This window comes from Oncorhynchus kisutch, linkage group LG30, assembly GCF_002021735.2.
Source record: "Oncorhynchus kisutch isolate 150728-3 linkage group LG30, Okis_V2, whole genome shotgun sequence".
Lineage (NCBI taxonomy): Eukaryota > Metazoa > Chordata > Actinopteri > Salmoniformes > Salmonidae > Oncorhynchus > Oncorhynchus kisutch.
In genome coordinates, this window is record NC_034203.2 from 45,254,809 (window position 1) to 45,281,982 (window position 27,174).

Sequence of the window (27,174 nt, forward strand, 5' to 3'; positions counted from 1 at the left end):
TGTGTCTATGTGCAGGAAATTCATAATTCTGTATTCTTCTAAATTAATTTGAAGATTAAATAAAAAATAATGTATCATATTCATTCAAAGAAGGAATTCTGTTTAGAGTCTTTCCTCTCCATTTCATAAAGTTTGGGAGTGCCGCTGTGTTGCACACTTCACCCCGTTCCACTGGGCAGAACTGGGCATCAAGAGGATACATTCTGCATAAAAATACATTCCACAACTTAACTTATAGATCCTCCTTCATATTCCCCCAAATGAAAACAGCTAGTTTATAATTCAGAAGCTAGATTGGGTAACGTACTTATCGCAGAAGGTAGGCAGAGTAGCGTGCTGCAATGTGCTGGTCCAAGCAGGCTGTTGGTTGTTAGATAGAAAGATACCGATCTTCTTCTTCCTATAATGGCACCTTGTAGCGCCTTTCTTCCTCGTCTCTCTCTCTCTCTCTCTCTCTCTCTCTCTCTCTCTCTCAGCGCGTCACTCCACACAGCCTCTGCACTTTCATACACAATAGGGATAGAACATGCAGTTGAACAAACACCACCTCGGTAGAAAGGAACATTGTTGTTTGTGTCCATGTCTTTTTTGAAACTTTTAGTCCTGATCTCAGGTTATCTGAAGTTTTATCAAATCAAATCAAATCAAATCAAATGTATTTATATAGCCCTTCGTACATCAGCTGATATCTCAAAGTGCTGTACAGAAACCCAGCCTAAAACCCCAAACAGCAAGCAATGCAGGTGTAGAAGCACGGTGGCTAGGAAAAACTCCCTAGAAAGGCCAATACCTAGGAAGAAACCTAGAGAGGAACCAGGCTATGTGGGGTGGCCAGTCCTCTTCTGGCTGTGCCGGGTGGAGATTATAACAGAACATGGTCAAGATGTTCAATGTTCATAAATGACCAGCATGGTCGAATAATAATAAGGCAGAATCAGCGGATTCTAGCTGTCAGCGGATCATCAGCTGTGCCTTCTTCACTAGTCACATAAAAAATTCTACAGATGTCATCACACTAAGGGTAGGGTGACACTTGTCGGATGTGGCAGGCCTTGCAAACTATTATGAACTACAAAGGGAAACCCAGCCGTGAGCTGCCCAATGATGCAAGTCTACCATTTGGGCTAAATGCCTTTTGTGCTTGCTTCTAGGCACGCATCACTGACATTTTCAACCTCTCCCTGTCCGAGTCTGTAATACCTACATGTTTCAAGCAGACCACTATAGTCCCTGTGCCCAAGAAAGCAAAGGTAACCTGGGAACGTTGTCATACACATCAATCCAGAGCATCTCAAACATGCTCAATGGTTGACAAGTCTGGTGAGTACGCAGGCTATGGAAGAACTGGGACATTTTCAGCTTCCAAGATTTGTGTACAGATCCTTACGACATTCACATCGAAGGTGCTGCAGTGGAGCGGGTCGAGAGTTTCAAGTTCCTTGGTGTCCACATCACCAACAAACTATCATGGTCCAAACACACCGAGAAAATCATGAAGAGGACACGACAATGTCGTTTTTTCCCCCTCGCCTTTCCCCCTTCGGAAAAGATTTTGCAAGGGTCCCCAGATCCTCAAAAAGTTACACAGCAGCGCCATCGAGAGCATCCTGACTAGTTGCATCACTGCCTGGTATGACATTTGCTCAGCATCCTACCGTAAGGCACTACAGAGGGTAGTGGGTATGGCCCAGTACATCACTGGGTCCAAGCTTCCTTTATTTAGTAAATATTTTCATAACTCTATTTTCTTAAAACTGCATTGTTGGTTAAGACTTTGTAAGTAAGTATTTTACGGTTGAATTCAGTGCATCATTTTTGGGGGATTTGATTAGATTTTTTTAATGGCGGCGGATGAATGGCACTACAATGGGCCTCAGGATCTTGTTAAAGATTCGATAAAATGCAATTTTGTTCATTGTCCGTAGCTTATGCCTGCCCATACCATAACCCTGCTGCCTCCATGGGGCACTCTGTTCACAATGTTGACATCAGCAAACCACATGGTTTCTGACAGTTGTTCACAATTTTCTTTGGTTGTGCAAACCCACAGTTTCATCAGCTGTCTGCATACAGTATACGTGTAATTAAATATAAATAAATAAATAAATAAATAAATCAAATCAAAGTTCCAGATAGTTTAATAGATAGAGATCAACAATCTATACTCGGGTCATGCAGCTTTTCTTTAGATTATTTCATATTAAAATGTCCGACACATACACACACAACATCCCACCAAACAGTTGACCTCATATTAAGATGGCCGACTTACACACACCACATCACACCAAACAATTGACCTCATATTAAGATGGCCGACTTACACACACCACATCACACCAAACAGTTGACCTCATATTAAGATGGCCGACATACACACACCACATTACACCAAACAATTGACCTCATATTAAGATGGCCGACATACACTCACTACATCACACCAAACAATTGACTTCATATTAAGATGGCCGGCCTACACACACCACATTACACCAAACAATTGACCTCATATTAAGATGGCCGACATACACACACACTACATCGCACCAAATAGTTGACTTCATATTAAGATGGCCGACATACACATACCACATAACTCTATATTCCCTGGTGAGTGTAAGCGGGTTATATTAGGTGGCCTTCAGATATAAAACACTATAAGTAGACAGTCTGCCTCCTGACTTCATGAAGAATCCATCCTGAATCCATGTCACAACACGTGGTTCCTTTCAGCAACACGTGGTTCCATTCAACAACACGTGGTTCCATTCAACAACACGTGGTTCCATTCAACAACACGTGGTTCCATTCAACAACACGTGGTTCCATTCAACAACACGTGGTTCCATTCAACAACACGTGGTTCCATTCAACAACACGTGGTTCCATTCAACAACACGTGGTTCCATTCAACAACACGTGGTTCCATTTAACAACCTGTGGTTCCATTCTGGGACTATGAAGAGGATAAAGAGTTTTCAGGTTGACAGTAAGCTGCTGGTCTGGATGAATGGCGCCATCGTGGGGGCAAGAGATTGAACTACAGTCTATACTGCAATCCTTCCGATTCACTGCCCACACACACACATATAATGTGGCATCTGTAAGTGATACATATTTCTGTGGTTCAAATTTCATCCTCAAATATGCAGTTTAGTTTGATGACCTTTTGCGAATCCAATATATTTTCCACTTAGATTTCACATCACAATACGCTGAGTGGGTGGAGTAGTCTAGTCGGTCATTCATATGGTATCAGTAGCCTAGTCTGTTATTCATATGGTATCAGTAGTCTAGTCTGTCATTCATATGGTATCAGTAGTCTAGTCTGTCATTCATATGGTATCAGTAGCCTAGTCTGTCATTCATATGGTATCAGTAGTCTAGTCTATCATTCATATGGTATCAGTAGTCTAGTCTGTCATTCATATGGTATCAGTAGCCGAGTCTGTCATTCATATAGGGACAAGCAGTGTGATGGCGGACGGAAGAAAAATGGCGGACGGAAGACAGGGTGGTGCGGCAAGTGCCGCTTCTCATTCGAATGCTGTAATTTTATCTAAACCATCAGGTGTACGCCGATCCCAGCTAAGTAACTCATGCAAAGAGTTAAAGCGCAATTATGTGTTTTATCTCCAGTACTCTGCCATGATTGTCAGTTATGTAGCTGCTCTACTGATAATCTCAGTGCGTCCTTGCTGGGATGACACAATCAGTCTACTACCGGAGAATATCAACACCAAACACATTGGTTCACCGTTCCACGGGAGCGGACAGTACACAGCATACCATAATGTTCTGAATAATGGCCAAGTCTACCTCGCTCCTTATTCTACTGAACCGCTTAGGCGTAACAAACACAAGTCCAACATTTATCGGAAACTGTTAAACTACCTGTTCGCTACCCTCCTGCTCTCCGGGGATGTACAACTCAATCCTGGGCCCAATATCACGGAGCCAGTGATACGCACCGGAGTGGAGAGCGGTGGATGGCCTTGTCCACTGGTGTCGCCGCTGTGGAGGTGGGTGAGTGCTATGGTCCTATGGTTTCTCTCGACTCACCCGGCTCCAGGATAGATTTTGACTCTTCAAACATACCAGAGTCGCTATATGCGATCCCTGACTCTGCTTCTGGTACGCAAGCTATTTTAATTAGTTCCCCGCATCCAGTGCAGGCGGGAGGGATTGTTAATTGCGATACCGAACTGCCCCTAATCAAAACGAAACAAAACGGCCTAAACCCAGCCGTCAGAAAACACAGAAAATTTAACTTTTTTCAATGTGTCAATCACTCTCGAGTCATCTGGGACCCACGAGCTAAGCCCAAGGGACTACTAGGGGGGCACTTGAACATTCGTAGTGTCATTCCAAAAAGTGATCAAATTCAACATCTACTCACAGACTCCAACCTTGACTTTCTCTGCCTCTCAGAGACATGGCTCCATAAACACTCTCCATGTGCTGCTTTGGTTGTGCCTGGCTACAATGTTTTCAGGAGAGACAGGATTGAGGGAAGAGGAGGGGGTGTGATGATTTACATTAAAGAACATATCCGATGTAAACAAATTGAGTGGTCATGTGATAATGAACTAGAATGTATCGGCCTGAACGTTACACTGTCTTCCCAAATGTCTTTTACCCTCATTGGATTGTATAGGCCACCTTCCACCAAAAGTGTGTTTTTTGATCAGTTTAATACCATGCTTAGGGAATGTGATTTTGGGAAAGAGGTCATCTTAATGGGAGATTTTAACATTAATTATGAAGACAAGTGTTGTAGGAAAACCCTCAAATGGATCACTAATACCTTTGACCTTACACAGCTAGTTAAAGGGCCAACCAGGGTGACTTGTTGCTCTAAAACACAGATTGATTTGGTGTTCAGTAATAAACCAGAGAGAGTGACTAAATCATTCAATATGGTTACTGGGCTGTCTGATCATAATCTGACACTTATAGCCAGAAAGCTGTCTAAGAGCAGGTTTAACCTCTCTACTGTTAGAAAGCCGGATCAACTCAGAATACCTAAGAGTGAATTAAATAATTTTGAAAAAGCAATTAAGGGAATAAACTGGAATGATCTCTTGTCCTATACAGACGTGGAAGCTGACAGTCAGGTTTTTCTATCCACAATCCAGACTACAATAAATGGCTTCCTAAAGAAAATCAAATCCAAACCTGGCCAAAAGAGCACTCTTCCTTGGCTAAATGGAGAAATCTGGAAATTGATGAAAGAACAAGATTATGCTCTAAAAATAGCCTTAAAATCTAAATTAGAGCATGACAGACGTAGGTTTACCATGTTGAGAAATAAGGTGATGAAAGAAATCAGACAGGCCAAGGAAAACTTTTTTATTAACATAATTGGTGAAGCAAAGGGAAATTCTAAATTGATATGGGAGAATCTAAAAAAGTTAACAGGGAAAGACCATAGTAACACTGCAAAAATACTAGAAATCATGGTGAATAACAATCTAACACAGGATGCAGTCGAAATAGCAATAGCCTTCAATTCCTACTTTATTGACTCTGTCAGGGTACTGACACAGAACCCCTCCACTTGTTTCTTGGGCTCAGTGCTAGTGAATGACACTCAACCTGTCTTCGTCATAAGGGAGGTTTCTGAGTCAAAGGTGAACAAGATGATTAGCTCACTAAAGAACTCTAAAGCCAAAGATGTGTTTGGGATGGACTCTACCTTTCTTAAAAACTACAAAGAGTCACTCATTGGCCCCATTACTAAGGTCACCAACACATCTATTGGTCTCGGTGTGTTTCCAAGGCTTATGGAAGTCGGCCATAATAACGGCCATCTTTAAATCAGGCGACCCTGCTGACGTGAGTAACTACAGGCCCATTAGTATACTACCTGTGGTGTCAAAGGTTGTTGAAAAGTGTGTAGCAGAACAACTGATTGCCCACCTCAACAACAGCCCCTTCACATTACACTCCATGCAGTATGGCTTCAGAGCGAAACACTCCACAGAAACGGCCAACTGCTTTTTTCTTGAAAATGTGAAGTCCAAGATGGACAAAGGGGGTGCTGTTGGGGCTGTGTTTCTGGACCTAAGGAAGGCTTTTGATACTGTTAACCATGAGATTCTCATCACAAAATTGTCCAAGTTCAACTTTTCCCCTGATGCCTTGAGATGGATGAAATCATACCTTGAAGGCAGAACTCAGTGTGTCATAGTGAGCAATGAGCTGTCGCCCACTCGTAGCTATGATGTGGGTGTGCCCCAAGGGTCAATACTGGGGCCCCTCCTGTTCAGCCTGTACATTAATGATCTGCCTTCTGTCTGTACTGGGTCTGAAGTTCAAATGTATGCAGATGATACAGTGATATATGTGCATGCAATGAGCAAACAACAAGCTGCACAAGAACTCACTACTGTAATGGTACAGGTTACAAAGTGGCTCAGTGACTCGTGTTTGCATCTCAATGTGAAAAAAACTGTTTGCATGTTCTTCACAAAGAGGGCAACAGATGCTACTGAGCCAGATGTCTATGTGTCAGGGGAGAAGCTCCAGGTGGTATCCGATTTTAAGTACCTTGGCATCATACTTGATTCCAACTTCTCTTTTAAAAAGCATGTGAAAAAGGTAATTCAAATAACCAAATTCAACCTGGCTAATTTCCGATTTATACGAAATTGTTTGACTACAGAGGTAGCAAAACTGTACTTCAAATCTATGATACTCCCCCACTTAACATACTGCTTGACTAGTTGGGCCCAAGCTTGCTGTACAACATTAAAACCTATTCAGTCTGTCTACAAACAGGCTCTCAAAGTGCTTGATAGGAAGCCCAATAGCCATCATCATTGTCACATCCTTAGAAAGCATGAGCTCTTGAGTTGGGAAAATCTTGTGCAACACACCGACGCATGTCTTGTATTCAAGATCCTTAATGGCCTGGCTCCCCCTCCACTCAATATTTTTGTTAAACAGAAAACCCAGACATATGGCAGCAGATCCACAAGGTCTGCCATGAGAGGTGACTGTATAGTTCCCCTAAGGAAAAGCACCTTTAGTAAATCTGCATTCTCTGTGAGAGCTTCCCATGTCTGGAATACACTGCCATCAGACACACATAACTGCACCACATATCACACTTTCACAAAATGCTTGAAGACATGGCTAAAGGTCAATCAGATTTGTGAACATGGTCCCTAGCTGTGTGTTGCCGCTCTCCATGTTGTCTGTTGTCTGTAGCTTGTGAGGTGTGGAAATACTTTGTTGCTTTTATGAATTTTGTCTTGCTGCTTTTTGTTTTATGTTGCTCTGTCTGTATGCTACATCTTGCTTGTCCTATGTTGCTCTGTCTGTATGCTATGTCTTGCTTGTCCTATGTTGCTATGTCTTGCTTGTTCTATGTTGCTATTGTCTATATTGTAATTGTTTTTAATAACCTGCCCAGGGACTGCGGTTGAAAATTAGCCGGCTGGCTAAAACCGGCACTTTTAGCCAAAAATAAACTCAAACTCAAACTCAAACTCATATGGTATCAGTCGTCTAGTCTATTGAGTTAATGCCGTAATTCAATTAGAGACGGACCGCCAGGCAGACAAGACAAACAGACAGACAGAACTCAGTATTACCACCATTATGAGGCACACAGAGATAAATGCTTTACTGTAAACCACCTCTCGCTGCCACATCCGCCCCACAACTATCAATATGAACCTCAGCCCCACAACTATCAATATGAACCTCAGCCCCACAACTATCCACTTGTTTGTTTGTAGTTGAAATAATAGACCGGGTGTGTGAGTGAATGAGTGTGTGTGTTCATGTGTGCATGTGTAGACAATAAAGAGTGTGTTCCTATGACAGAGAAAGTTCTGAGCAGTAAAGTTAAGTGAAGTGATGAGACCATCCAGCTTCCAGATCCAGAAGGACCCATTGGGAGTGATTAACTAACCATAAACCACAGAGGGATCTGATCAAATCAAATCAAATGGTATTTGTTCCATGTGCCAAAAACAACAAGTCTGAAATGCTTACTTACAATCACTTAACCAACAATGCAGTTCAAGAAAAGGAGTTAGGAAAATATTTACTAAAATAACTAAATTGATTTAAAAAATGTTTTTTTATCTAAAAGTAAGATAATTACATAACAACAACGAGGATATATACAGGGGTACCGGTACCGAGTCAATGTGCAGGGGTGCAGTTTAGTTGAGGTAATTTGAACATGTAGGTAAGGGTAAAGTGACTATGCATAATAAACAGCGAGTAGCAGCAGTGTAAAAACAAAGGCGGGGGAGGGTCAATGTAAATAGTCCGGGTGGCCATTTGATTCATTGTTCAGCAGTCTTATGGCTTGGGGGTAGAAGCTCTCCAGTTCCGCTTGCCATGCGGTAGCAGAGAAAATGGCTTGGGTGACTGGAGTCTTCGACAATTTTTGGAGCATTTCTCTGACACGGCCAAGTATATAGGTCCTGGATGTCAGGAAGCTTGGCCAAGTGATTTACTGGGCCATACCCACTACCATCTGTAGCGCCTTTACGGTCAGATACCGAGCAGTTGCCATACCAGGCAGTGATGCAACCGGTCAGGATGCTCTCGATGGTGCAGCTGTAGAACTTTTCGAGGATCTGGGGACCCATGCCAAATATTTTCAGCCTCCTGCGGGGGAAAAGGTGTTTTCGTGCCATCTTCACAACTGTCTTTGTGTGTTTGGACCATGATAGTTCGTTAGTGATGTGGACACCAAGGAACTTGAAGCTCTCAACCCACTCCACTTCAGCCCTGTCGATGTTAATGGGGGTGTGTTCGGCCCTCCTTTTCCTATAGTCCACGATCAGCTCCTTTTGTCTTGCTCACATTGAGGGAGAGGTTGTCTCTGACATCTTCCCTATATTTGTATTTATTATGGATACATATAAGAATATGTTGTTAACTGACTTGCCTAGTAAAATAAAAACATTTTAAAAAACGGATCCCCATTAGCTAATGCCAAGGTAGCAGCTTCTCTTCCTGGGGTCCAGCGAATTAAGGCAGTTATACAATTTTTTAAACAGAATTCATTACAGAATTCACAAAACACTAAGTGTGTGCCCTTAGGCCCATACTCCACTACCATATATCTACAACACAAAATCCATCTGTACGTGTGTGTATAGTGCGTTTGTTAAAGTGTGTTTATACATGTTAGGTGACCTAAACTGGGATATGCTTAACACCCCGGCCATCCTACAATCTAAGCTAGATGCCCTCAATCTCACCCAAAGTATCACGATCACTGCCTCATTGCCTGCGTCTGTAATGGGCTCGCGGTCAAACAACCACCCCTCATCACTGTCAAACAGTCCCTAAAACACTTCAGCGAGCAGGCCTTTTTAATCGACCTGGCCCAGGTATCCTGGAAGGATATTGACCTCATTCCGTCAGTAGTGGATGCCTGGTTATTCTTTAAAAGTGCTTTCCTCACCATCTTAAATAAGCATGCCCCCTTCAAAAAATGTAGAAACAGGAACAGATATAGCCCTTGCTTCGCTCCAGACCTGACTGCCGTTGATCAGCACAAAAACATCATGTGGCTTACTGCATTAGCATCGAATAGCCCCCGCGATATGGCAGTTCTATCTTGACGGAAGATGTTATATTTGGGTATGGAAATCTCAGAATTTTTGGTGGCCTTCCTGAGCCAGGATTCAGACACGGCAAGGACATCAGGGTTAGCAGAGTGTGCTAAAGCAGTGAGTAAGACAAACTTAGGGAGGAGGCTTCTGATGTTGACATGCATGAAACCAAGGCTTTTTCGATCACAGAAGTCAACAAATGAGGGTGCCTGGGGACATGCAGGGCCTGAGTTTACCTCCACATCACCCGCGGAACAGAGGAGGAGTAGTATGAGGGTGCGGCTAAAGGCTATCAAAACTGGTCGCCTAGAGCGTTGGGGACAGAGAATAAAAGGAGCAGATTTCTGGGCATGGTAGAATATATTCAGGGCATAATGCGCAGACAGGGGTATGGTGGGGTGCGGGTACAGCGGAGGTAAGCCCAGGCACTGGGTGATGATGAGAGAGGTTGTATCTCTGGACATGCTGGTTGTAATGGGTGAGGTCACCGCATGTGTGGGAGGTGGGACAAAGGAGGTATCAGGGGTATGAAGAGTGGAACTAGGGGCTCCATTGTAAACTAACAATGATAACTAACCTGAACAACAGTATACAAAGCATATTGACATTTGAGAGAGACATACAGCGAGACATACAGTAATCACAGGTGTTGAATTGGGAGAGCTAGCTAGAACAGTAGCTAAAACAGTAGGTGAGACAACAACAGCTAATCAGCTAGCACAACAACAGCAGGTAAAATGGCGTTGACTAGGCAGGGAGGGTCGGATTAACTACACACAGAGCCTGAGTGCGGCTGGGGCCGACAGATAAAACATAAACAAGCAGAATGGAGTACCGTGATTAATGGACAGTCCAGCATGTATCAGCCGCACTTAGCCAAGTGATCAGTGTCCAGGGGGCAGCGGTGGATGGGGCAGGGAAGCTGGACTGGCGAGTGTTATCCAGGTAAAAAAAAAAACTGTCTGGCTGTGCAGAAGGTAAAAGGTAAAGCTGCTAGCAGTGGCTAACAATGACTAAATAGCTTGTAGCTGGTTAGCTTCTGGAGGTTCTTGAGTGTGTTCTAAAAATTAAAAATAATAGCGATTCCGTATCACATTGCGTGAGGCAGGTTACCGGAAGGTATAAACAAATAAAAAATCGAAAAGAGATAGAAAGTAAATATGGGTCCAGTGAGTGTTTGGGGTGCGGCAATTCAGACGGTTAGCAGGCCTGTGCTAACAAGCTAACAGTTAGTAGGCTGGGGCTGAACAGGGTAGCTGATAGCGGACCGGGACTAAACAAGGTAGCAGTTAGCGGACCGGGGCTAAACAAGCTAGCAGTTAGCAGGCCGGATTAGCAAGCAAGGAGATAGCAAGGGCTAGAAAGTTAGGGTGAGTCTGTTTATTCCTCTTCATGCGGTGACATCGATAGACCGGTCGTGGGTCCGGATATTGTAGCCCAGGAGTATGCTTCGGTGGTAGCACAGGAGCTCTGGCCGGGCTAGCTTCAAGCTAAGTCGGTGGGAACGCTAGCCAGGAGTAATCATCCGGGGTTGCGGTTAGCTAGTTAGCTAGTTGTGAAGATCCAGCTGAAAATGTTCCGTTTGCAGTGGGAATCCGGGGAAAAAAATAATAGGTCCGTTATGCTCTGGTTAGAGTCGCGTTGTTCGAACTGGCGAGAGCTTTCCGAGCTAAAGGTTAGCTGATGACCGGTTAGCTGAAGACTGCTAGCAATGGTTTGCTGACTGATAGCTGGTAGTTAGCTGGCTAGCTTCAGTTGAGGGGTTCCGGATCCGAAGTAGATATAAATACTTTAGAGAAAATAGCTACATTGGGTGAGGCGGGTTGCAGGAGAGCATTTAGAAGTTGAGGTTTAGCAAAATGTTTTAAAAGATATGCGAAGAAAAATATGCAAAAAATATGCAAAAAAAACGATATATACAAGGGACACGACACGACAAGACGTCTGACTGCTACGCCATCTTGGATAAACTTACCAACATTACAACCAGGAATACGACTTTCCCGAAGTGGATCCTCTGTTTGGACCACCACCAAGACAATAGATCGAATCCCAGTAGGCGACCCAAAACAAAGACGCCATAGAAGGGGCGGTCTTCTTGTCAGGCTATGTAGACAGGCTCATTGCTCACCACTCCCGAGTATTCTACTCGCCAATGTCCAGTCTCTTGACAACAAGGTAGACAAAATCGAGCAAGGGTTGCCTTCCAGAGAGACATCAGAGATGGTAACATTCTCTGTTTTATGGAAACATGGCTCACTCCGGATATGTTATCAGAGTCAGTACAGCCACCCGGTTTCTTCACTCATCACGCCGACAGAAACAAACATCTCTCTGGTAAGAAGAAATGCGGGGGTTCATGCCTCACTATTAACGAGTTGTTGTGTGATCATAACTACATACAGGAACTCAAGTCCTTTTGTTCACCTGACCTAGAATTCCTTGCAATCAAATGCCGACCGCATTATCTGCCAAGATAATTTTATTAGATTATAATCACAGTCGTGTATATCCCCACCAAGCAGACACCTCGACCCCCCTGAAAGAACTTCATTGGACTCTATGTAAACTGGAAACCATATATCCTGAGGCTGCATTTATTGTAGCTGGGGATTTTAACAAAGCTAATCCGAAAACAAGGCTCCCTTTTTTTCAATTTTCCCCTAAATGACATACGCAAATCTAAGGCCCTAATAATAATATAGCCTAAATAATAATAATAATATAGCCTAAAAATAATAATAATAGTAATATAGCCTAAATAATAATGATAATAATAATATAGACTTGAAATAATAATAATAATATAGCCTAAATAATAGTAATAATAATATAGCCTCGAAATAATGATAATAATATAGCCTAAATAATAGTCATATGGCCTAAATAATAATAATAATAATAAAAGTAATAATCATAATATAGCCTATATAATAATAATAATAATAATAATATTGCCTAAATAATTCATTTTGTTCCTTAGGCTGCCTGCCCTGCTCCTGATTAATTCACTGTTAGTGTGTAGTTTATTAGCCTGTTGAAATGTTGAACATCAGTTGATAGTGACAGAATCATACCCTTGGTTTAATCATGATAGTGACAGAATCATACCCTTGGCTTAATCATGATAGTGACAGAATCATACTCTAGCCCTTGGTTTAATGATGATAGTGAGAGAATCATACCCTTACAGAGCAGGATGGATGAAGCTAAGAGGGGTTACTTTGCTGAGAAAATAATTGAAAACCAAAATGACCCTAAAAAGCTTTGGAAATCATTTAAAGAACTAGTCTGTAGTAGTACTACCAACTGAACAGGATATTAGTAGGCCTAGTTCGTATCCACAAATATTACATTTTCGGAAGAAGCCTTTTGCTCACCTGCTGAAGATCCACCGTACACAGCACACTCATTGGATAGGCAACAAATCAACTTGACATAGGGGGTGAGGAGATATATGAACCTGGTGAAATTCACACAGTGCTTTAACAACTGTTAGACTGATGTTAACCCTTTTACTACCCTTTTAATTTCACCAGGTTCATATATTAATATGTCATGTTGATTTGTTATTATGCATGCCTGCATCCTGGGAGTAGAGGAGTGTGTACTTACGTTTTGCCCTGCATGCTCAATCATGTTGATGCACTATGAGAGGTAGGCACGCTTTTTCTGTCCTTCAGATAAGTTTGATTATTTTAAGCACAAAGTCATACACACAGTGTTCTGTTCATGAATACTGTTGTATATAAATGTTTGTTATATCTGGAGTACTTCTCCTGTCCTATTCGGTGTCCTGTGTGAATCTAAGTGTGCGTTCTCTAATTCTCTCCTTCTCTCTTTCTTTCTCTCTCTCGGAGGACCTGAGCCCTAGGACCATGCCCCAGGACTACCTGACATGATGACTCCCTGCTGTCCCCAGTCCACCTGGCCATGCTGCTGTTCCAGTTTCAACTGACCTGAGCCCTAGGACCATGCCCCAGGACTACCTGACATGATGACTCCTTGCTGTCCCCAGTCCACCTGGCCATGCTGCTGCTCCAGTTTCAACTTCCACCTGACTGTGCTGCTGCTCCAGTTTCAACTGTTCTGCCTTATTATTATTCGACCATGCTGGTCATTTATGAACATTTGAACATCTTGGCCATGTTCTGTTATAATCTCCACCCGGCACAGCCAGAAGAGGACTGGCCACCCCACATAGCCTGGTTCCTCTCTAGGTTTCTTCCTAGGTTTTGGCCTTTCTAGGGAGTTTTTCCTAGCCACCGTGCTTCTACACCTGCATTGCTTGCTGTTTGGGGTTTTAGGCTGGGTTTCTGTACAGCACTTTGAGATATCAGCTGATGTACGAAGGGCTATATATATTTTTTTGATTTGATTTGATTTGATTAAGAGGTTACTCATAAGTGGATGGTATTGTTAAGATGTAATTGTACTTTTTAGGATGATATCAACATTCTGAATTCAACATGTGGTTAATAGCTAGCTAAGGTATTAGCAGGCTATTGTATGTGTGAATGATGGCTAGCTCCTCGAATGATCCCAGTCCCTCCTATTGTGCATCTGTTGTAGAAAGAGGCGACGATTCGCAGACCATATGTGCTCAACAAATGTTTTATTTCCTTTTGGATGCAGGTATGTGGTTTTATCTATGTAAAATATATGTTATGTGTTGATGCCTAATAAGAAGAAGCTGTACAAATTTTTGGATTCAAAAATAATTTTGATGCACTATGAGAGAAAGAGGCGACGATTCGCAGAACATATGTGCTCTATAAATGTATTATTTTCTTTTGGATGCAGATGCAGGATGCAGAGAGTGAATTCTGCTTAATTAAAACTACCTGACCTCCAAAGTCCACGTCTATACTCTCAATCAACCACACAGCACAAAAAAAATCAGGAAGTACATTTTCTTAGAAATATAACTTTGCCCTGTGCTTCTTCAAGCATGCTCTTCATATAGTATAGACTTTGGATCATTTGAATGAGACCACACTAGGTGAACATGATATAGCGCACCCAGCAGAGAATCGGTGATGAGGGGACATATTTATCCCTGTAATACTGAATTTGTAACAGAGAAGCATTGTTAATTTCACCATTTGTAGCTTTTGTATGATAGCTGAGTACCACTAGAAAAAAAAGTTCTGAACTTTTGAAGTTTGAAGCCAAATAGTCAGTGTTAAATGAAAATGTTGTACTTGAATCTAGCTCCTCATTTTATTGTACAACATGCAACATGACAACTGGTACAAGTTACTTTGGTTCAATTTTACATGTAATTAATTCCAACATTACAATAAGTTGTCTCATTAATCTTAAAATGTTCCCTAAATAAATACATATTCATTTGTTTACAAAACGATATACATTAAATCTAGTAAACAAAAACACACGGCGTACAGTCCACTAACTATGACATGACAGTGAGTGAACTTTCTTCATGCTTAGTCGTCATTGTGTCTGAAAGCAGAAAATAGCATTAATCAACATAGGCATGTTCAGTGGCGCTATGTAATGTTGTTCGGTAAAAAATGTTAGTTTAACATAGTAGTAGTATATATTACCTGAACATCTGCTTGTACATCCCCAGGGCCTCCTGAGTGACGAAATTGATAAAGGCGGGGTCCTGCAGCTCCACACCAGCTGGGATGGTCAGGAGGAGAGGAGGAGAGTTTAGGATGTTCAGCTCCACCTTGGTGTCTCCCCCTGACGAGCTGCCGCCATCAACTCCCTCTGACACCACCTGGGTAAAAACAACAATGTGTTGTACTCATACTGACACCACCTGGGTAGAAACAACAATAAATTGTGATCATGCTGAGACCACCTGGGTAGAAACAACATACTGTACTCATACTGACAACACCTGGGTAGAAACAACAATATACTGACACCACCTGGGTAGAAACAACAATATACTGACACCACCTGGGTAGAAACAACAATATACTGACACCACCTGGGTAGAAACAACAATATACTGACACCACCTGGGTAGAAACAACAATATACTGACACCTCCTGGGTAGAAACAACAATATACTGACACCTCCTGGGTAGAAACAACAATATACTGATACCTCTTGGGTAGAAACAGCAATATACTGACACCACCTGGGTAGAAACAACAATATACTGACACCACCTGGGTAGAAACAACAATATACTGACACCACCTGGGTAGAAACAACAATATACTGACACCATCTGGGTAGAAACAACAATATACTGACACCATCTGGGTAGAAACAACAATATACTGACACCACCTGGGTAGAAACAACAATATACTGACACCACCTGGGTAGAAACAACAATATACTGACACCACCTGGGTAGAAACAACAATATACTGACACCTCCTGGGTAGAAACAACAATATACTTACACCACCTGGGTAGAAACAACAATATACTGACACCTCCTGGGTAGAAACAACAATATACTGACACTACCTGGGTAGAAACAACAATATACTGACACCTCCTGGGTAGAAACAACAATATACTGACATCACCTGGGTAGAAACAACAATATACTGACACCACCTGGGTAGAAACAACAATATACTGACACCACCTGGGTAGAAACAACAATATACTGACACCACCTGGGTAGAAACAACAATATACTGACATCACAATATAAACCTTTCTCTAATAAGAGCATGTTGTGTTCAGGGATTTAAGCAAATGAATGCCTCGGTCTAAGTTTTACGGTATGTACTGTCTGTCTGTCTGTCTGTCTGTCTGTCTGTCTGTCTGTCTGTCTGTCTGTCTGTCTGTCTGTCTGTCTGTCTGTCTGTCTGTCTGTCTGTCTGTCTGTCTGTCTGTCTGTCTGTCTGTCTGTCTGTCTGTCTGTCTGTCTGTCTGTCTGTCTGTCTGTCTGTCTGTCTGTCTGTCTGTCTGTCTGTCTGTCTGTCTGTCTGTCTGTCTGTCTGTCTGTCTGTCTGTCTGTCTGTCTGTCTTACCTTTCTGATGCGGAATATGGTATCAGGTGTGGTGTTGTTGTTGACCATTTCTGTCACCCAGCTGAACTCAGTAGCCATGTTGCTTATCCAGCTCGCCGTGTCACCTGTGTGCTGCTGCACAATGCTCAGAACCTGGAGTAATGGATTAAACAGAACGGATGGTATGTTATCCTATGCTATGCTATGATACGGAATGCTACACAATACTATGCTATGTTACCTCATCGTACTGCTCCTTCGACATGTCCCGCAGCTGAGACACCTCATCCAGTTCCACATGCAGCTCCCGCACACTGGGACACTCTGACACACAGAGGGGACAGGAGGCAGTTGGAGAGTGTGTGTGTGTGCTTTTGTGTGTGTGTGTGTGTTTTTGTGTGTGTGTGTGTGTGTTACCTGTGAGCAGCACCCCTTGGCAGGACTGACACTGGTTCTGCAGCTGCCAGCATTCTGAAGTCTGCCTCCTCAACTCTCTACACAACTTCTTGTTCTGGAGGAAATGAGGGAACAGCTCCCTCTCTGGACCAGAGGAACAGATGATCTGTCATTAACTATTATAGCTATCAATAGGGATTCTAGTTCTGTGTTGGGTTCGGTTAGGGTTATCTCTTTGTAATAAAACAATCTAAATAATGTTTCTAGTTTTGTGTTAGAGCTACCTCTCTTCCTCTCCTCCTCCACAACGTCTTTGAGGTCATCAAACACTTGTGTGACCACGTCCCCAAAGTCCTCCACAACACTCTTCCCAAAGTTAAAGAAGGAGTCCAGCACCTCCTCCAGCCCCACTCTGTGGATGAAGCCCAAGTCCATCCCCAGGAAGAAGGGGTCCTGGGTAGGCTGTTGGCCCTGGGCTTGGCCTCTGCTCTGGGGGTCAAAGGCCTTCTGGAGGTTTTGGTCCAGTTTACCTTGCATCTTGTCCACCAGCACCACACTGCGCTCAAACAGGGAGCCCACCTGGGAGGGAGAGAACAGGTCAACTGACACTACAGCACTAGTCAACTGACGCTACATCACTAGTCAACTGACACTACAGCACTAGACAACTGACACAACATCACTAGTCAACTGACACTACAGCACCAGACAACTGACACTACATCACTAGTCAACTGACACTACAGCACTAGACAACTGACACTACATCACTAGTCAACTGACACTGCCTCACTAGTCAACTAACTCTACCTCACTAGTCAACTAACTCTACCTCACTAGTCAACTGACACTATCTCACTCGTCAACTGCCACTGCCTCACTAGTCAACTGACACGACCTCACTAGTCAACTGACACTTCCTCGCTATCTCACTAGTCAACTGACAATACATCACTAGTCAACTGCAACTACTTCCCCAGTTAACTGAACCTACTTCCCCAGTTAACTGACACCACCTCACTAGTCAACTGGCACTACATCACTAGTCAACTGGCACTACATCACTAGTCAACTGACACTACCTCAAACATCAACTGACACTACCTCAAACATCAACTGACACTACATCACTAGTCAACGGACACTACCTCACTAGTCAACTGACACTACCTCACTGGTCAACTGACTAAACCTCACTAGTCAACTGACACTACCTCAAACATCAACTGACACTACCTCAATAGCGAACTGACACTACCTAACTAATCAACTGACTCAACCTCAGAAAGCAACTGACAATATCTCCCTTGTCAACTGACAATACCTCACAAGTTAACTGACACGACCTCACTAGTCAACTAACTCTACCTCACTAGTCAACTGACACTATATCACTACTCAACTGACACAACCTCACTAGTCAACTAACTCTACCTCACTAGTCAACTGACAATACCTCACTAGTCAACTGACACTGCCTCACTAGTCAACTAACTCTACCTCACTAGTCAACTAACTCTACCTCACTACTCAACTGACTCTACCTCACTAGTCAACTGGCACTACATCACTAGTCAACTGACACTACATCACTAGTCAACTGACACTACCTCAAACATCAACTGACACTACCTCACTAGTCAACTGACACTGCCTCACTAGTCAACTAACTCTACCTCACTAGTCAACTAACTCTATCTCACTACTCAACTGACTCTACCTCACTAGTCAACTGACACTATCTCACTCATCAACTGACACTGCCTCACTAGTCAACTGACTCTACCTCAGAAAGCAACTGACAATACCTCACTAGTCAACTGACACAACCTCACTAGTCAACTAACTCTACCTCACTAGTCAACTGAAAATACCTCACTAGTCAACTGACACTGCCTCACTAGTCAACTAACTCTACCTCACTAGTCAACTGACTCTACCTCACTAGTCAACTGGCACTATCTCACTCGTCAACTGATACTGCCTCACTAGTCAACTGACACTGCCTCACTAGTCAACTGACATGGCCTCACTAGTCAACTGACACTGCCTCACTAGTCAACTGACATGGCCTCACTAGTCAACTTATAATACTTCATTAGTCAACTGAAACTACTTCCCCAGTTAACTGAACCTACTTCCCCAGATAACTGACACCACCTCGCTAGTCAACTGATGCTATCTCGCTGGTCAACTGACACTAACTCACTAATCAACTGACACTACCTCGCTCATCAAACAAGATGGATAAACAGAATAAACTGACAATGAGAACAATGGAAATTGACTTCCGACTTAGTGGTGACATTTTCTGTAGATGGACTTGTCCAGTACCTTGGCGATGAGGCTGTTGAAGGAGTCTTCTATGCGAACTACCTCCCTGTCGGGTTTATCAGCACTCTGGTTCACCAACATATCTCCATCTAGAGGACGTGGGTCTCTCTGGCCGAACCGAGATGACACCCCGCGGAAGAAGTTCTCTACCTGGCCAGGGGGAGGGTGTTAGGTGAGGTGAGGTTAATTTAGTGTGTGTGTGTGTGTGTGTGTGTACCTTGGCCTGGAAGGAGCTGAAGCCCTGCCTGCATGTGGAGGTGTAGAAGGTCTTACAGGCGTCCTCCAGACACAGCCAACATGCCTCCCATTCCTCCTTTAGAGACTCCTGGCACTGATGCTCCGCCTCCTCCAGCTTTAGCTCCACCTCCTGGTATAGCTGGGCCACACCCTAATGGACAACAACAATACTATATAACGTCTGACCTCTAACCCTGATCTCTGACATCTCGTGCTCTGAACATAGCCACTTTGGTCCACCACCTAAACCTTAAAGTAAGATTCACCACAAACTCTAGAAGATAAAGACAGACCCCAAATCCTGAAAGGTAAAGATGGCCTGCAAACCCTAGGAGGTTAATATGGCCTTCAAACCCTAGAAGGTAAAGATGGCCTTCAAACCCTAGAAGGTAAATATGGCCTTCAAACCCTAGAAGATAAGTTTGGCCTTCAAACCTTAGAAGGTAAATATGGACTTCAAACCCTAGAAGGTAAAGATGGCCTTCAAACCCTAGAAGGTAAATATGGCCTTGAAACCCTAGAAGGTAAATATGGCCTTCAATCCCTAAAGGTAAAGATTACGTACCTTCTTCTTGTCACTGCTGTGTTGGAGAGACTTCATCAGGTCTTCATGTTTCTCCTCATTCTTCACCAGTACCTCCTTCATCTGTTTCACTCCATACAGAGCTCTCCTCACCTCCTCATCCACCAGCTTCTCCCCAACATCAGACAGTTCTGAGAGACAGAAGGAGGGGTGTGTGTGTGTGTGTGTGTGTGTGTGTGTGTGTGTGTGTGTGTGTGTGTGTGTGTGTGTGTGTGTGTGTGTGTGTGTGTGTGTGTGTGTGTGTGTGTGTGTGTGTGTGTGTGTGTGTGTGTGTGTGTGTGTGTGTGTTAGACTCACGCTTCAGGGTGTCCTCTGAGATGCCTGCTGCAGGGTCTTCTGCTGCGCATTGCAAGACCCCCAATGACATGACCAACACAACCCAACCAATCAGAAACCTCATCTTGCCCGATCACAGGAAGCTCAGTCTGGAAGAAAAGAAACCATGAAATACTGGAGCCAGTTACTTTTACTTCCACATTTATATGCCAAGTGACACACACACATACACACACGCACCCACACACACACACACACGTGCACACACACACACACACACACACACACACACACACACACACACACACACACACACACACACACACACACACACACACACACACACACACACACACACACACACACACATCAAGTTGTGTAATTAAACTGCCAGATTTTTATGGGGACTTATTATTATGCTAATTACATTTCAATGGGGCCGCAGAAATCGACTCCAGGGGGTTAAAACCTGTTAGGGATAGGAGGCAGTATTTTCACTTTGGATGAATTGCGTGCCCATAGTAAACTGCCTCCTACTCTGTCCTAGATGCTAATATAAGCATATATTATTACTATTGGATAGAAACCACTCTGAAGTTTCTAAAACTGTTTGAATTATGTCTGTGAGTATAACAGAACTCATAGGGCAGGCAAACTTCCAAACAGGAAGTGGAAATTCTGGGACTGGTTGAATTTCAAGTCATCGCCTATTCACATCCAAACAAGATATGGATCTGTTCGCACTTCCTACGCCTTCCACTAGATGTCAACAGTCAGTAGAACATGGAATGAAGCCTCTAGTGTGATGTGGGACCGGATGGGAGGGGAATGAGTCAGTAGTCTGTCAGAATACCAGTTCCTGGTTGAGCATATTACTGTTGATATAGCCTTGCATTCCATTACTCTGTAGACAAAAACGAATGCTCCGGTTGGAACGTTATTGGATATATATGAAAATAACATCCTGAAGATTGATTCTCTACTTAGTTTGACCAGTTTATTCGACCTGGAATATGACTTTTTGACGTTTTCGTCCGAGTTCGCCTGGACCAGGGGCGCGAGCGGAAGTTCAGCATAACAGCATGATTGACATTCGAAGGCATTGTTCTCACGTTAGCTGAGACAATAATGACTAAATGATGTATACATTTCTATCAGAACTATGACTAAACAGAATACAATATGTTACTGTATGGATGTATGAATCTTATTATAATCATAGTACTGAATATAATGTGTGTAATTATAATCAAGAATTAGAACAAAGACTGTCTGTTCCTTGGTATAAACTAATGAAGTTATCGTCAGACTGGCTAGAACGCTGTGTTCCTTAAGGGACATCTTATCTTTACACAGGGAGAGGAGAGACCTTGGGCTGGTAGAAAATTATTTTACAGGTCGTGGACGATGTGGGAAGGCTTGTGAACTATACTGCCATGCTATCGGAGTGGGGGAAGGACCGTTTAAAACCTATGACGTCATTTTTAGTTTATAACCTGTTGTAAATTGTACCATGATCAGTACTCTCGAGTACAAACGCTATTGATTGATTTTGAGACTGGTCTCTGTACATTTTATGCAAATAAGTATCTTACAAATTCTTAGAAATGGGCTGAGTGTATTGATTGAATAGGTTAATAAACATATTTAACAGCCGCATATGTCGGCTCAATCGGAAATGACCCTTACATAACTATTGCTCAATCTGCAACGCTTCAGCGATCCAGATTGAATTGAGCCCCTAATCCAATCTTGTGAGATAAAAGGATTTAGATTTGAGGTTGAGCTGGTAAACATCCCTTTTCCAGACAGAACTATGCAACAATACTGGATTAGTACAGTGTGATGGAGAACAACAGCAGTTTAGTGGAATTAATTTTATCTTATAGGTTGAGTTAATAAGATGGTTAGTTTAGTTATTCAGTAGATCAGTAGAATACCATGAGGATACTAACAAAGGATGACAAAGGGGTGAAACAGCTTTAGGGTTTGGCGACAAGTAAGGTTAGAGGTTTAGGGGTCCCCTAAACTTAACCCAACCTCATGGAAACACCAGGCCTCTCTCTTACTGACATCATAATTCTGTTGACTGTTCCTCGAGTTATCTAGAGCTACCTCTCCACTTCTGTCTCCAACTCGTTACACAATCATTATATCCAATCATTACATGTGAACATAACTCAACTACTGTAGCTCACCCTACATTTGGCAAATCTGACCACAACTCTATCCTCCTGATTCCTGCTTACAAGTAAAAACTCAAACAGGAAGTACCAGTGACGCACTCAATACGGAAGTGGTCCGATGAAACGGATGTTAAGCTACAGGACTGTTTCACACAGACTGGAATATGGTCTGGGATTCTTCTGGTGGTGTTGAGGAATTTACCACATCAGTCACTGTCTTCATTAACAAGTGCATTGACGACATCGTCCCCACAGTGACAGGAAGTACATATCCCAACCAGAAGCCATGGATTACAGGCAACATCCGCACTGAGCTAAAGCTGCCTCTTTCAAGGAGTGGGACACTAATCTGTATGCTTATAAGAAATCCCGCTACACCCTCCGACAAACTTTCAAACAGGCAAAGCTGTCACACCCTGACCATAGTTTGCTTTGTATGTTTCTATGCTTTGTTTGGTCAGGGTGTGATCTGAGTGGGCATTCTATGTTGTGTGTCTAGTTTGTCTATTTCTATGTCTGGCCTGATATGGTTCTCAATCAGAGGCAGGTGTTAGTCATTGTCTCTGATTGGGAACCATATTTAGGTAGCCTGTTTTGTGTTGGGTTTTGTGGGTGGTTGTCTCCTGTGTCAGTATTTGCACCACCCGGGACTGTTTTGAGTTTGCACGTTTCTTGTTTTTGCAGTTTATTCATGTATAGTTTCTTTATTAAAGCACCATGATTTATAACCATGCTGCATTTTGGTCCACCTCTCCTTCCCAGGAAGAACCCCGTTACAAAAGCGTCAATACAGAACTGAGATCTAATCCTACTACACCGGCTCTGATGCTCGTTGGATGTGGCAGGGCTTGCAAACTATCACGGATTATAAAGGGAAGCCCAGCCACAAGCTGTGGGCCGACAAGACAAGCTAAATGCCTTCTATGCTTCGAGGCAAGGAACAATTAAATATGTATGAGAGCAACAGCTGTTCTGGACGGTGTGAACACGCGCTCTGTCGATGTGAGTAAGAAGTTTAAACAGGTCAACATTCATTAGTTTGTAGGGCCAGATATATTACCAGGACACATACTCAGAGCATGGGCTGACCACCTGGCAAGTGTCTTCACTGACATTTTCAACCTCTCTCTGACCTAGTCTATAATACCCATGTTTCAAGCAGACCACCATAGTTCCTATGTGCAAGAATGCCAAGGTAACCTGTCTAAATGACAACCGACCCAGAGCACTCACATCTGTAGCCTTGAAGAGCTTTGAAAAGCTGGTCATGCCTCACATCAACACCATCATCCCATCATCCCACACGTTTCCCACCAGGACAAAAGGAACACCTACGTGAGAATGCTGTTCATAGACTACAGCTCAGCGTTCAACACCATAGTACCCTCAAAGCTCATCACTGAGCTAAGGTCCCTTGGACTGAACACATCCCTCTGCAACTGGATCCTGGACTTCCTGATGGAACGTCCCCAGGTGGTGAGGATAGGCAACAACACATCCGCCACTCTGACCCTCAACACGGGGGCCCCTCAGAGGTGTGTGCTGTTTCCCCTCCTTCATTCCCTGTTCACCCACGACTCCAACACCATAATCAAGTTTGTCGATGACACAACGGAGGATGGCCTGATCACAGACAACAATGAGACTATAGGGAGGAGGGCAAAGACCTGGCAGTGTGGTGCCAGAAAAGCAACCTCTCTCTCAGCGTCATAACACAAAGGAGCTTATCAAGGACTACAGTAAACAGAGGGTTGAACACAATCCCATTCACAACGAAGGGGATATAGTGGAGCGGGTAGTGGAGTGGGTCGAGGGCTTCAAGTTCCTCAGTGTCCACATTGCTAAGGACCTATCATGGTCCAAATGCCTCTTCTCCTTCAGGAGGATGAAACGCTTTGGCATGGGACCTCTGATCCTCAAAAAGTTCTACAGCTGGACAATATGTATTTGTATTTATTATGGACCCCCATTAGTTCCTGCCAAGGCAGCAGCTACTCTTCCTGGGGTTTATTATGGACCCCCATTAGTTCCTGCCAAGGCAGCAGCTACTCTTCCTGGGGTTTATTATGGATCCCCATTAGCTGATGCCAAGGTCGCAGCTACTCTTCCTGGGGTCTGGCAAAATTAAGGCAGTTATACCATTTTAAAAACATTACAATACATTCATTACAGAATTCACAACACACTAAGTGTGTGCCCTCAGGCCCTACTCCACTACCACATATCTACAACGCAAAATCCATGTGAACATGTGTGTATAGTGCATATGTTATTGTGTGTGTATGCGTGTGTCTGAGAGCATGTTGTCTGGCCATATCACCGCTTTGCACGGCAACTACTCGGCATCCGACCGCAAGGCACTACAGAGGGTAGTGCGTACAGCCAGTACATCACTGGGGCTAAGCTTCCTGCCATCCAGGAAATCTATACCAGGAGGTGTCAGAGGAAGGCCCTACAAATGGCCAAAGACCCAGCCACCCTGGTCATAGACTGTTCTCTCTGCTACCGCCCGGCAAGCGATACCGGAGTGCCAAGTCTAGATCAAAAAGGCTTCTTAACAACTCATACCCTCAAGCCATTAGACTCCTGAACAGCTATTCAAATGGCTACCCGTTCTATTTGAATTGTCCCACCCCACCCCCTTTTTTACGCTGCTGTTACTCTTCGTTATTAACCATGCATATTCACTTTACCTCTACCTACATGTACATACTATTTTTATTTATTTATTTTAGTATATAATTTCTTAACCCTTATTTTTCATAAAACTGTTGTTAAGTGCTTGTAAGTAAGCATTTCACTGTAAGGTCTACACCAGTTGTATGTGAAAGGTGCATGTGAAAAATTTAATTTGATTTGATTTGAAGAGACTGAAGGATTGTAGACAAAGAAAAGCTCTCCAGTAGGTCTGCCAAAACATTCAAGGGCCATTTTCTCAAAAGAGGGTTTGCAGTTTTATTAACTTTCAAAGCAGAATTACTTTCCCATTTTTCCTCAACTGCAGTGTATGCCATTTTCTAGCTCGGAGTCTCTACTATTATCCAATGTAAAAAGCACCATTTCAAATATTGCAACATAGGACCGAATCGAGCTGGTCGGTCACTACTGTAGTTACCTCAGGTCCATTCTAGCAGAATAGCCAGCTACTGTATAAGGTCATTTTTTTCCAGCACCACAACATCTCACTGGTACTCATCTTGTTGTCACGGTCGTCCTCCTCTTCATCTGAAGAGGAGAGGCGAGAAGGATCGGAGGACCAATATGCAGCGTGATATGTGTTCATGTTGAATGTTTAATAAAGAAAGAACTGAACACTGAAACACTATACCAAAGTAGTAAACAAAATAACAACCGTGACGCTAATGTGAGCTGCGCTGAAACAAGCCATCAACATAGACAATCACCCACAAACAAACAGTGCAACCCAGGCTACCTAAGTATGATTCTCAATCAGAGACAACTAATGACACCTGCCTCTGATTGAGAACCATACTAGGCCGAAACATAGAAATAGCCAAATCATAGAAAAACAAACATAGACTGCCCACCCAACTCACGCCCTGACCATACTAACTAAATACCAAACACAGGAAAATGAAGGTCAGAACGTGACACTTGTTGTGTTTGATGACAGTAGTTAATGTGCCCCCAAGACAACAACCAACAGTCCCTCTCATATTCACATGTCCACATACTGCCTCGTTCTGCCTCTCTGACATTGCTCACAGAATATTTATACAGTATATTCTTAATTCCATTTCTGTGTATTGTTGTGAAATTGTTAAATATTACTGTTAGATACTGTATTACTGCACTGTTAGAATTAGAAACACAAGCATTTCGCTACACCCGCAATAACATCCGCTAAACACGTGTATGTGACAAATAAAATTTGATTTGATTTTGACAACAACCAACCTCTCCCTGTCATATTCACATATACACATATTGACCCAAGGACAACAAACAACCTCACCCTCTCATATTCACATGTTCACATACTGTCCCAAGGACAACATGGGACAGTATGTGTGTTCAGTATTCTACTCACCAGTAGAAGCTAACAGGTTGTTGTCCTTGTTACTGAGGTGTGTCAAGGTGTATCCACCAGTAGAAGCTAACAGGTTGTTGTCCTTATTACTGAGGTGTGTCAAGGTTTACTCACCAGTAGAAGCTAGCAGGTTGTTGTCCTTGGTATTGAGTAATGTGTTTCTGAGTACTGTGTCCCCGTGTGTGTGTTTACTGTTCTGTAGGGATTGTGCTGTTGATCTGTACTTGTCTTGTTCCACTTCTGCTGTTCCAGACTGGACAGTTGTAATCCTATTAGTTTCTTTATTACCTCATGGTCACAGATGATCCACTAGTCAACACATATAGGGTCTATTTCCTGGACACAGATTAAGTCTTGGATTAAGAAGAAATAGAGAATCCATAAAAAATACTATTTAGTCTAGGATTACAGCTTTTTAGTCCAGGAATCGTTGTCAGAACAAGCGATACGTGCTAAAGTCCAACCTAAAATATTTAGTAGGAAAACCAAAACCTGTAACACCTTCCCCCTTACGACAACAAATATACCATATATTATCACAACCAACAGAAAATAACTTCCAT

The 27,174-nt window shown here is 43.0% G+C and overlaps 1 protein-coding gene across 2 annotated transcripts; it reads right to left on the reverse strand.

Moving 5' to 3' along the window:
• Positions 1-14,789: 14,789 nt before the first annotated feature.
• Positions 14,790-26,858, reverse strand: clul1 (clusterin-like 1 (retinal)). Of its 2 annotated transcripts, none has more exons than XM_020475797.2 (11): positions 26,726-26,858; positions 20,396-20,523; positions 20,081-20,229; positions 19,496-19,666; positions 19,279-19,428; positions 17,229-17,523; positions 16,966-17,088; positions 16,790-16,872; positions 16,570-16,701; positions 15,164-15,342; positions 14,790-15,059 (listed from the first exon to the last, which is right to left on the reverse strand). In XM_020475797.2, exons 2-11 carry the CDS (start codon positions 20,496-20,498, stop codon positions 15,044-15,046), a joined length of 1,401 nt encoding a protein of 466 aa, XP_020331386.2. In that variant the 5' UTR covers positions 20,499-20,523; positions 26,726-26,858; the 3' UTR covers positions 14,790-15,043. The 2 variants fall into 2 exon arrangements, with proteins under 2 accessions (XP_020331386.2, XP_020331385.2); XM_020475796.2 differs by lacking the exon at positions 26,726-26,858 and adding an exon at positions 26,612-26,723.
• Positions 26,859-27,174: the final 316 nt, after the last annotated feature.

What these genes read in the sequence shown, in the direction of transcription:
- clul1 (XM_020475797.2), bottom strand. Translation starts at nt 20,498, where the DNA reads ATGAGGTTTCTGATTGGTTGGGTTGTGTTGGTCATGTCATTGGGGGTC. An exon ending in GGAGGAGGAGAGGAAGAGAG is followed by an intron (nt 17,089 to 17,228) that starts GTAGCTCTAACA and finishes CCTCTGGTCCAG; the next exon opens with AGAGGGAGCTGTTCCCTCAT. An exon ending in CCATATTCCGCATCAGAAAG is followed by an intron (nt 15,343 to 16,569) that starts GTAAGACAGACA and finishes GTTTTTACCCAG; the next exon opens with GTGGTGTCAGAGGGAGTTGA.